At 51.2% G+C, this 12,033-nt stretch overlaps 1 protein-coding gene across 3 annotated transcripts in view; it reads right to left on the reverse strand.

Annotated features, from left to right (window-relative positions):
• The window catches only part of SARDH (sarcosine dehydrogenase), a 99,637-nt gene that overhangs the window by 86,387 nt on the left and 1,217 nt on the right, over positions 1-12,033 (reverse strand). For 2 of the 3 annotated variants that reach the window (XR_012648342.1, XM_075015401.1), the window contains exons 1-6: positions 9,413-9,681; positions 7,381-7,708; positions 5,907-6,085; positions 3,339-3,518; positions 1,791-1,914; positions 1,369-1,469 (exon numbers count right to left, since the gene is read on the reverse strand). Coding sequence is in view for 2 of the 3 variants with exons in the window: in XM_075015401.1 (XP_074871502.1) it covers positions 1,369-1,469; positions 1,791-1,914; positions 3,339-3,518; positions 5,907-6,085; positions 7,381-7,702 (906 nt within the window). In the remaining variant the exon portion in view is untranslated. Of the gene's footprint in view, positions 1-1,368; positions 1,470-1,790; positions 1,915-3,338; positions 3,519-5,906; positions 6,086-7,380; positions 7,709-9,412; positions 9,682-12,033 lie in introns of those variants that run through there. The other variant, XM_075015402.1, reaches the window with a different exon arrangement.

The following is a 12,033-nucleotide window of genomic DNA, read 5'->3' on the forward strand; positions in this document are numbered from 1 at the left end:
TCGAATTTGCAGCTGAATTGTAGCTCAGAAATTTCTCTTTGGAGTCTGGTCCTGACATTTCTTTGCTGTAGGATAGCTACTTTTAAGTCTGCTACTGTGCGGCCTGGGAGATTGAAGTGCTCTCCTACGGGTTTTTGTATATTGCCATTTCTGATATCTGATTTGTGTGCGTTTATTCTTTTACGTAGCGACTGTCCAGTTTGTCCGATGTACATAGCAACAAACCTCGTTGCCAGCTCTGCCCACATATCTACACCAGCAACACCATTACAAGACCTAACTAGATCAGCCACACCATCGTGGGTTCATTCAGCTGCACATCTACCAATATAATTTATGCCATGTGCCAGCAATGCCCCTCTGCTATATACATCGGACAAACTGGACAGTCTCTACGTAAAAGAATAAACGCACACAAATCAGATATCAGAAATGGCAATATACAAAAACCCGTAGGAGAGCACTTCAATCTCCCAGGCCACACAGTAGCAGACTTAAAAGTAGCTATCCTACAGCAAAGAAATGTCAGGACCAGACTCCAAAGAGAAATTTCTGAGCTACAATTCAGCTGCAAATTCAACACCCTCAGCTCAGGCTTAAACAAAGACTGCGAATGGCCGGCTAAATACAGAAGCAGCTTCCCCTCCCTTGGTGCTCACACCTCCAGATCAACTGCTGGTAGTAAGCCTCACCCTTCCTGACTGAGCTAACCTTGTTATCCCCACCCTTGCTCTGGCTTATTTATACCTGGCCCTGCAGATTTCTAAGACCAGCACCTGATGAAGTGAGTCTGTGCTCACGAAAGCTCATGCTCAAAACTTTTCTGTTAGTCTATAAGGTGCCACAGGACCCTTTGTCGCTGTTACAGATCCAGACTAACACGGCTACCCCTCCGATACTCTAGGTCCAGGAGAACTTAGCTGCTAAAGTGGCGGGGGGTGGGGTGCGGGGGGCACGAAGAGACATACTGAGACGCACATGGGCTTGCCAGGAAAGACCAATCTGGTTTAAAGCATCTAAGCCTTTGTTTTTAAAAGGAGCACACTGACTGTGCAAACAAACAGGCGAAAAAAGTGGCACTGGCGGGTCACAGCCAGTTAGTTTCACCTTGGGCCCTTTCTAAGTGGCCTGTTTTGCCGCCAGGTCTGCTGTCCCCCAGACCAAGAGCACAAACTACAGGGTGCTGAAATGCAAGTGGGTTTCTGGACTGAGCTGAGCCAGACTGAAGATTAACCATCTCTAAAACCTGCCTCCCCTTCCCGCCCCCGGTGAATTCTGAATCAAGTCCCTTCCCGAGCCCCACACCCTGGAACATGCCCCTGTCTGATGGCAAACCCTCCAGGTAGAGAAAAAGAGCAACGTACTGACCTGTATGCCCTCTATCCGCTCCGTCACCACGTAGGCATGATGCATGGCCACCAGGGGTATGTTTACACCAGCCATCTGGCCCAGGGCTCGGGCCCACACTCCTGTCATGGAAACAAATCACCTCTTGGTGAGGGATCACAGCCAATGCCCCAGGCTGACTCTGGAGCCCCTCAGGAACTGCATCAGAGAAAAATCTGCAGTCCTGCCCTTGACGTGTGGCTACAGGGAGTTCACAAGGCCCTTTGGTGCAATGTTACATAGAACCAAAAGATGCATTTCCTTTGGCATTGATCCCCTCGCTGAGCCCAGAATGCCACACTCAAAGATCACACAGTCTCCTTATTGCTGTCACAGAGGGGCTGGTGTCCTCGTACGATTACACTATGTGGGAAGTTTGGAGCCAGGTTGCTTCGATCTCCTACCTGCGCAGTTCACTACACAGGGTGTCTGGATGGCCCCGTAATCTGTTTCCACTGCAGCTACTCTTTGCACACCCAAGTAATCGGCTCTGACCTGAATACCGGTCACAGGGCAATTCTCTATTACCTGGAGAAAGAGACAGAAGCACAGGGACAAGCAGTGGGGTCTAACTGTGAAGTTCTCGGCTCAACACTGAAGGAGAAACCCAGGGGTCCTAGGGGAATAAAGCATTGTTCTTTGGCAAGTTTGACAAATCGAAAGACAAGACGGCGAAACAAGAGACGGCAACCAATCCAAAAAGCTGCCCCCAATTTACATTTCAGAGCAGGTGGACCCACTTCCATTCTGAACACTTCTGAATGTGAAACAGTGACATTAAAGGACCTTTTGAAACAGAAAATCATTTGGGGCCAAACTCTCAAAATGCTTTGGGTTAAAAATGTCAAAACAAATGATCTGGACTTGGGGAACTGGTGGTTTGAGAGTGAAATGAAGTGAAATGAAACTGACACAAATTTGCCACGTTTCAGCTGAAATTTTTGCTCAGTTCTGCTCTGGAGACACAGGCCAGTAGCTTTACCCCACATCTGTCCTTGTCAGTGGGGAAAGCGCTAATCTGTCTGCCCGCCCCCCCCACGCGCCATCAAAAGCATTCCTATTACTGCCAGGGAACGACATCCCTCTTTTTAATTTTGGGTTTAAACTACCCATCAGTGGCCTTTTAAGATGACTGAAAATTAGAACTATTATCATTTATTTGCATGGTGGTAGCATACCTCCCCTCGTCACTGTACAACCACAGAGCCAAAGGCTGGTCCTTTCTCCACTGAGTCAGTGCATTTTACTCCACCCTGACAACTTGTTTTTCCCTGATGTAGCTGTTTTTGGCATACACATTTTTTTTCTCCTCTTGACTTCCCCAGCTCTAAAGGTTCCATATCAAAACCACCAGCTTTTTACATTGGATCTCACTTTTTGTCCCTGGAATGGCAGAGCCTCCCCAACCCGTCTAATGCATTCCAAACCAGGGGACATTTTGGTTTTGTTCATATGTTTTAAAAAAAGCCCTTTTCAGCCTGTGTAAGGAAAAACGTCTGTAGAAAGTAAAAAAACCTGTACGAGTCGGTATATAAATGTGAATACACAGACCTAAAAACAGGACCAGAATTCAACATTTTTAATGAGATGGGTGAGCCTGAGACCCGGCAGCCAGATGTGCTGCGCCCCCCGCCCTTTGAAGTTCCATGTCCCGCCTAAGGAGGCCCACCCACCCACAGTGTGCACCTCGGTTCTCTCTGATGAGGCACATCCGGGACTCACTTCAAAGTCAGCTCAGCACCTCACCCCCATGTGCTAAAGGGGAGGGGTGCTGTTAAGCAGAATGGGGCAACTCAGAAAGAGAGATCTGGATGATGGAGGCTGGATGCAGCAGGAAGCAAAGGATCGTGGGGCAGAGGGGGCTGGGAGTGTACTGAACGAGAACATCCAGCTGAAGCTGTGCAAAAACTACAAGGCTCAGATGCCCACCCGATTGTGCAACGGTCAATTACCAAAGCGCCTCTGGCAGTAGCTGCCCTGGTGAGGGCTGTACAGGTGCCTGCAGGATCCATTGTGCCATCTTTAGGGACGTACAGCGTGCCACAAAGATCATCCACATTCATCAGCGGGTACAGGTCCTTGGTTTCTGCAGGGGACAGGACGTAGGATTCTATGCCATAGACCTTTCCCAGCTACAAATGAGATACGAGAACAGGTGCATGAATGCAAACATGGTGAGCAACGTTCCCTCTCATCATTTCCATCCATGTGCAGAACAATATTTTACGTGCACCGAGACATGGGCGAATGGGCACCACCAAGAGAAACGCAACACCTGGCTGTGGGTGCGCTGCTGATCAGCTGGGGGGCATGTGAAGTGTTCCTGAGCGGCTGTGAAACTCGACAGCTTATTGGGAACAGATCGTGTGGCATCCGTACACGACAGCCAAGGGGAAGAAACCACAGGGGCACCTCTGGGTCCCAAACGCAAACATGCCTTCCCACATATGCAGGGAGGATCTGTCTGGTTTCTGGGGGGATTCCCAAAACACAGAACTGGGTGAGCACCTCTTGTGGGCTCAAACTATTTAAAGGCCCATTACCCTATTCCTACACAAGCAGGCACAGCAGTTGGAAATATTACACTGTACTTAACTGAGATGAGCACTGGACAGGTTTGATTTTGCAAAGCCCAAACCACGGACACATTAGATCTGGGGATCTTTTTACCTGAATCCCAAAAGCTGAGTACAGCAGAAAGAGGTTTAAAACCAACTAGTCTGCTTTCCCTGCCACTACCCCACATGAGCCACACATGTCCAATAGGCCACTGAACCAATAAACGTAAAGCTAGACACTGGTCTCTCCATCACAAATATGTCTGGGGATACAGACAAAACTAGTCTCATGTTACCCATCTTTATTGTGATTCTTTGAAAGCAAATGCCAGTGTGTGCTTCTCCCCAGCAGGAAAAGACAAGAGGGCCACCAGGGCAGCTAGGAATGTATATGTCTTTCTGCTACTGTGAGACAAGAATACAGCATTCTGAGCAATTCCAATACAGCTTTTTAGAGGAGGAGGGTGACCGCATTTGCACGCAGCATTCAAGATGTGAGTGTATCATAGATGTATATAGAAGCAATATGGTAAATAGTCTCAGATGCCAATTGCAAGGCAATTTACCCCACTTGGATATTCGCAGGAATGGGACACATCTTTCTTAATATGCTTCATTTTACTGGTCCTATTAGTGACATGTAAGCCACCACCCGCCGCCCCCCTGTCCCCCACTACATAAACTCTTGGTTCTGTTTTTTCTCTGCAATTTTCGTCGGAGGAAGAGGATTTTACCCATGAAAGCTCATGACCTAAGAACTAAGTTAGTCTCTAAGGTGCCACAGGACTGCTTGTTGTAGACATAATATGATATTTTCGGTCTGAATGGATCAGAGCCAGTTATGCTCAAGGCTGCGTTTCGGTCTATGGACTGCCAAGGGAGAACACAAAGCCCTGACTAGCCATGACCAGTGGAATGGATCGGGCTATTGCAAAGGAGATAGGATGACCCTAGAGCCTGTCCATCTGCAGAGCAATCCTTCCGCTTGGAGACAGCTTTGCCTTCCTGCAGCAGGGTGTACCAACCCCACGGCGGGCCTGCAGGAGTTAACTCCAGCTACTTAGCTGAGAAGGCCATGCTCCCACAGCCCTGATGGCTATGCTCCAGCTGGAGACCAGCTATAAAGGCTCCGTCCAGCTGACTGCTGCCAGGGAGGGAGGTGCTGGCGGAACTCCTGCAGAAGAGTGGAGGATGGCCCTAACCGCAGAGGCCAGCCAGTGAGGAGCAGCTGGAGGAAACTGGTCCGGAGATAGCGACCATGAGTTGGATAGGAAGTAGCTCAGGGTGGGAAGTTATGCCCCCCAAGAGCTCGGTGTGTTTTGGGGCATTCCCCACTGAGCTGGTGGAGGACCACTCCAGCGCTGCTATTAACCTGGGCTGGGACCCAGTGGAGGGGGAGGGCCTGGGTCTCCTTTCCCCCACACACTGACACCAAGAGGGGGTGCTATACTAGCTACCAGGTCATGCTACTGTGCCTGAGGGCGTGTGACTGTTGCTTCCGGCCACTAAGCCCCACTGCCCAGAGCGGAGGGAGTAGTTTATTGCCTGTGGTCGCTGGGCTGGACTGGAACCGATACATATGCAGGATGGCGCACCCTTTGAGGTGCCTCAAATACCCAACGTGCTCCCACTGAAGGAGAAGGGCGTGCCCATCTCGTGACCCCTCTTAACAACGGTCGCACCATCAAACTACAGTCACCACACCCTGACAAATAACAGCCCCAGGCAGAGCTTTTGGTGACCCACTGAGGGAGAAGAGCCCGAGGGACCAGGAAGTCCACTCAGGATTTTGCCAATCTATGTTCTAGTGAAAGTGTCCAGACATCACGGTGATGGGTGGCAGCACAACCCCCCGAGCCAGCTACCCTCCCCGACTTCTCCTGTCCAGCTAACGGGCAGCACCCACCCTGATTCAGTGACCTGTGAATAAGCAGGAAGGCAGGAGATGAGACTTCTGCTTACAGACATGAGCCTTTTGTACTCATCCAGCCGCTGTTGGCTGGAAGCAATGAAGAGTCCACCGTTCTGAATCCACCCTGGGTGCAGACCCGTCTCCTCCTCCAGGTCTTGGCTGACTATTTGGCGAGTGTGAGCCAGCAGCTCCACTTCCACATCGCTCGGACGCAGCTGCCACAGGAGACCTGGGAAGACCACAGAAGTGCCTGTCGGCTCTGGTATCCCTCCCCACTTCCCAACCCTACCTTACAAGCCAAGCAGAGATACGGAAGTCAAGGGTGAGAATTGCGCTACAGCCATTTTAGCAAGAATAAGATTCATGGCCTAGATGTAACCCACACTGTAGTTTGCTGGCTCCCTGTAGCAGCTGGGCCGCATAAAGGTGCCCTGCTAGTGGCTCTCAAGTTAGCTCACTTAGTAGAGGCCTGTGCTTTTAGAGTCAGAGGTCAATGGCTCAACTCCTGTTGCTGGTGACCCACCCAGCAGCCGCAAGTTTTGGTCCATTTGGGCACTAAGCCCTCAATGTAGGCATTAACAGCCCAATGACATGCACTCAGCATCCTTCCAACCATCATACACCCAGGCAAAGCTACCGCTGGGAGCAGCAGTAGCTGGCTTTGTGGGCTATTCTCAGGAGAGATCCCACAGACTGACAGAGCCAGCTTGATTGCACCAGCCTCTCGCCCTAAGCAGTGGCTCCTCGAGGCCAGGCTGGATGTACTCTGGTGGGAACTAACTCCATGGCCAAGTAGCTAGGATAAAAGCCGTAAGTCAGGGAGAGGGGCAGGGGTGCTGGAGCAATAGGTGGGGGTACTGAGAGCCATTGACACAGACTGTAAACCCTGTGTAGAATGGAAACCTCTTCGAGGCGGAGGCTGTCGCCACACCCCGCCTTCAGCTCTTGTTCCAGCACCCACGCAGAGTAGGGAGGCTTCCAGAAGGATCAGAAACCATCTGAAGGAGGTTCCACAGCAGGAGCCTGGCATGGACCTGCCCAAGGAAGGACCCAGAGACCCGCCATGGGAACGGGGGTAAGACTGCTAGGTAATAGCGAAAGGGGTATTTCTTTCCCCTCTACCCTGGGGAGGGGAAGGCCAGATTCTGGTGGCCCATGTTGTCTGGCCTTAGTGATATTCTTGCACGGGGCCAAGGAGTAGTTAAATGAGGTCTGAGAGACTGGGCTCTTAAAGGGTCAGGATACCACAAACGCCCTTAGATGAGAACTGAAGGAACCAAAGAGGCCTCATCTTCATCCAGGCCACAGGATCAAGAGAGTCACAAACATCTTAACCTTGAGAGGGGCTGAGCTCTCCCACCTGGAGCTGAGCTGCTGCAGCTCCCAGCACTTAACTGGGCGCTGAGGGCTGCTCAGCACCCAGCAGGATCAAGTGCCGAAAGGCTCCCTTCTGCAGCTCTAATTTGGAGCCTTTGCTCTGCCAGACACTTGATCAAAGGTTGCTCCTCACAGAGCTCTGCTCACCAGCCGTGTGCCAGGTTGTCCCCGACGTCAGACGGTCTCTTTCCAGTAACACCACATTGCTCACCCCCATCCTGGCCAGGTGGTACACAGTTTGACATCCCAAACTGCCTCCGCCCACCACCACGACCTCGGCAGATTTGGGGAGCAGCTTTGTTGGCCTTTTTCCTTGAGGGCTTCCTTCCTTCAGAGTCTTGTGGTAAGGGACGCTCTTCTCCGTTGTCTGGCCTGCCACACTGCTGAAGCACCTGAGGAAGAGGTTTCTCCCAGCGGCTGGCATCTGGCAGGAGGCAGCTCTTTGGACCACAGCTCTGAGGTAGGCCATGATGACCTGGGATTCCAAAGACAGATCTTCAATGGATCAAGCAAGGAGCTTACCATGTGCAGAACCAGACTAACTCTTCTGAGAGCTTGGGGCTCCCTAGCCTCTGGGGTAGGGGGCTGTGGCTTGAAGCTGGGAGTCAGATGCCAGGGACAAGGGCTGCAGGGTGGGGCTGAGGCACTTGGGGTTCAGGAGGAGGCCGGGGCCAAGGGGTTTGGAATGGGGGAGGTGACTCCCGGCAGGAGGTTTGGTGCGGGAGTTAGGGTGCAGGAGGGGGCTCATCCAACAGGTGGAGATGTGGGGTCTGGGAGAGAGTTAGTGTGGGGGAGGGGGTTAAGGCAGGGGGGTGGAGGTGCAGCATTGGGAGGGGGTTAGGGTGCAGCACAAGCCTCAAGGCAGGGGGTGGAAGTGTGGGGTCTGGGCCCAGGAGGAGGCTCAGGGAAGAGGGTGGGGGTGCAGAATCTGGGCAAGAGTCAGGATACAGGAGGGAGCTCAGGGCTGGGGATTGAGGTGATGGGTTAGGGTGTGGGAGGCGTGCAGGCTCTGGAGGGCGTGGGAGAACATTGCAGGCTCTGGGAGGGAGCTTGGGTGCAGGATGTGGGTTCCAGGCTGGGGTAAGGCATTCAGGTGCAGTAGGGCTGAGGGGTGAAGCCCTTACCTTGGGTGGCTCCCCAAAGTGTCCAGTGCATCCCTTCAGCAGTAGCTCCTAGGCTGGGGCCTTTCCATGTGCCTCTACCCCCAGGCACTTCCCCTTCAGCTCCTGGCCAATGGGAGCTGCGGAGTCCATGCTCGGGCACGGGTGGTACATGGAGGACCCCGCTCTCTCAGGCTACAGAGAGCAAGGGTGGGTTGCAAGCTGCTTTGGCCCCACTCTGACGCTGCTGGTGGTGGCTGGGAACCCCTTTAAATTGCATGGGGCCAGGGCAGTTGCACCCCCAGTTGGCAGGCCTGGTGAAGCATAGTACAGACAGGCTCTGGACTGGCTCCCGGGTGAAACCTCTAACCTCACTCCTTCCCTGAAACTCATGTGTCTGCCCCATCTGTCAGCTCCAGCGAGGTGCTGGCCTGTGCCCCTACAGGCAGGTTTGGGTGTGTTATTTACACAGCCACGGCCTTGCTCTGGGGATGTCTCTTCCCAGATCCGGCAGTCATCAGAGTTAAGGGATTCCTTGCCAGCCGGGGAACCTCGGTCACTGTTCCTCCAGTAGAGACCTGAAACCTCAGCCAGCAGATCCTGGCTCCCTTCCACATTCGGGAGAAAGTTGCTCAGCACTGAGGGGCATGAAAGCCAGACCCCAACCCTAATGCTTCTCTGACTGCTTCTCCCCAGCACTCAGTCACAAGGGTGGGTGAGAGGTTTCTACACCTCTCTGCAAGCTCCAAAAAATCCTTCCCTCTGCCACCGCCTTCTCAGACACTTGAACTGCCCCAAACTTTTGCGGGGAAGCGATGCTGAGAGTCCTGGGCTCAGGCCCCCCACTTCTAAGATTAAGGAAAATAAAGTCCCTGTCTTACCATACACTTTACAGGCTGAAAACATTTAAGACACAACCAGCTCTCTGAGCCTGCTCAAGGGACCCTTTGGCTGCTCAGACACAAACCCCTCTAGTCAGTTGTCCTCTCTGCTTAGCAGGCCTGGCTTTCTCTGCCGGCGCTGTGGGCTGGCAGAGAAGAACACACTACTGTAAAAAAAAACAGTTCAGTTCTCTGTACCTGGGCAGGCAACTGCGAGGTCCTTGTTTCCTCTAACGCTCTCCTGCTGCCTCTCACACGTGTCCCAGAAGCAGCTCCTAGCAAAAGCCGCAGCCAGACTTCACTCACTGCTGCGGCTGGCCAGTCACAACTGTTCCCAGAGTCTGGGAAGTTAGGACAGGCCCACGTGCCCTGGGCTTGACAGATAAAAGGACGGATATTGCCCCGTTGCTCCTTAGCAGAGACTGAAGGCGGCAAGGGTCAGAGACATTAGAGCTGGAAAAACTCCCTCTTCCTTCTGCCCAACGCAGGGAACAAAACAGAGAGCCCAGACAGGAACTGAACACACAGCCGTCAATCAAGGACCCGGCTGGCTTTCCTTTGGGCTTGGCCAGAGCTATTTCAGCTGTGTGCCATCTGTTATGGCCAGAAAGAGAAGCCAATAAGCAAGCACCACCTCTGAACATTCTGCCCAATTTCCCAGCTGTTCAAGTATACTCATGCCCTTAGAATGGCAGCAGAGGAAAATCAAACGTGGACAGGAGCTTTAGCTGGAATTGAGCCTGGGCTGCATGATCCAAAGCTGGGCTTCAGGCCAATGTTACCTCTCTCTCTTTATTTTTCTCCCAAGCCTGTGTGGAATAAATTTTGTTACATGCACTGTGACATGTGTGGTGTACACCACCAGTAGAAACTGTGGGTGCTCTGCTAATCAGCCGGGTGACATTTGAAACTCTTCTGTGTGGCCACTGAAGTACACAGCTTCCAGGAAATACTAGATCAGACCCCAGACTTATTGGTGGTTTTTTTTTAAACCATTTTGTTTAGCACATTCTCCCTCACAACAAAGATGATTATTTGCATTACTGTCATGTCTGAAGTTCCCAAATGAGATCAGGTCCCTTTGGGCAGAGTACAAACACACCACTCGGAGCAGCCTACTGCTGAACAAGACATTCTGATTAAAACACCAGTCTGCAGGGCACCTGGAGGCAACTAAACAAGACTCTCACTTCCTGCGTTTGCTTTCTCTTGCGTTAGATTATTTTGTCTGGCACAGGTAAAGCTAGGGGCAGAATCATTATATTTGTAGTGAGAGAGACATTAGACTGTCCCTAACACCCTGTGATTGATGAGGCTGTAAGTACACTACATGTATTATCTTATATCCATCAGAGGTTGGATTTAGAAGTGAGCTTGTGTTAGAGACAGTATCAGGAAGGGCAGTGGCTCTCAAACTCCCCTGACTACTGTATCCCTTCCAAAAGTCTGGTTTGTCTTGTGTACCTCCAAGTTTCATCTCACTTAAAAACTACTGATTAAGCCTCTCTAGTCCAGGATCCTCAGGAGCTGACCGGCATCAAATCAGAAAATTTGCCAGACTGCGGGAGGTCAATGTTGTCTTGCACATTATCAACACTTCCCCTGCTTCCTGGGCTCTCAGGAGACATTTAGGGATAAATTACAGCTAAATAACAGCACAGAACACTGAGAGCCAGGACTGGTGGCTGGAAATAAACTTTATGGGACCTTGGGAAACTTGGCCACACCCGTGATAAGTGGTCATTCAGCTAACTAAAATCATGTCAGAGTATGGATGTTGCTGGATGAGAAAGTGCCCGGTTAGAGAGGTTCAACCTGTAGTTGCATACAAAACCAGACATAAAAATACGTCACAACTCACTACTGACAAATTGGTCACTTTCTCCTTTTTATCATATAATTATAAACTCAATTCAAATACAAGCACTGGACTTAATATTTCAGCTTATAGTACATGGAGCAGTACACACAAGTCTGTAACAAATTTGAGTTTGCATGGACTTTGCTAGTGCTTTTTCTGTAGCCTGTTGCAAAAGTAGGCTCATATACAGATGACTTAATGTGTCCATGAACGACTGTGTACCCCAAAGGGTATGCATACCCCTGGCTACTAACCTTAGGCATATTACAACAACTTAGGAGGCTCAGCGAATGCAGAGCAGATCTAGGGGCCAGTGATTAAAAGACCAGCATCTAAAGATGTCTTGGCTATAAATTGTTTTCTCGGCCAATTTCACCAGAAGTGAAGCCACAATCGGGGGACTAAGAGTGGTTTTCCTTCTTTATTTGGCAAGGAGCCTTATTGACGCATCCGTTCCCACGTTCCACACGTGGATTGTGTTCCTGGGACGAGAGCTGGGAATGCACTGCAGACCGAGAGATGAAATATTTTCTGAGAACCAGCTGGGATTTTTCCAGGTCATGTAACACCTGGTGGCTAAAGCACAAACGAAGTAGTTAAATATGATGCAAAACCGCAGCTCGCGACAAAGTGCGTGAAGCTGGAAATGTGCAGCAATTTGATTGTTGCCAGGACTTGGCCTCAAGACTGCATGTGGCTTATGCCTCTTTGTCCCTGTGCATCATGCCAGCCTGATTGCTAGAAGGAAGGGGACGCTACATGGGCATGTATGGAAATTGCAGGCAGCTTCCAATCGCATAGGAATGGGAGGCCAGAGACTTGCCTTCTGCAGTCCCTGCCTTGGGCAGGTCACAGCCCTGTTCTGTGCCTCAGTTTCCCCATCTCTCAAATGAGGCCCGTGAGAAAGCGCAGAACAATGGTGGCTAAGATTGCTGGCTAAGAGCTGTAGGATTGCTGC

This window comes from Carettochelys insculpta, chromosome 21 (assembly GCF_033958435.1).
Source record: "Carettochelys insculpta isolate YL-2023 chromosome 21, ASM3395843v1, whole genome shotgun sequence".
Classification (NCBI taxonomy): Eukaryota; Metazoa; Chordata; order Testudines; family Carettochelyidae; genus Carettochelys; species Carettochelys insculpta.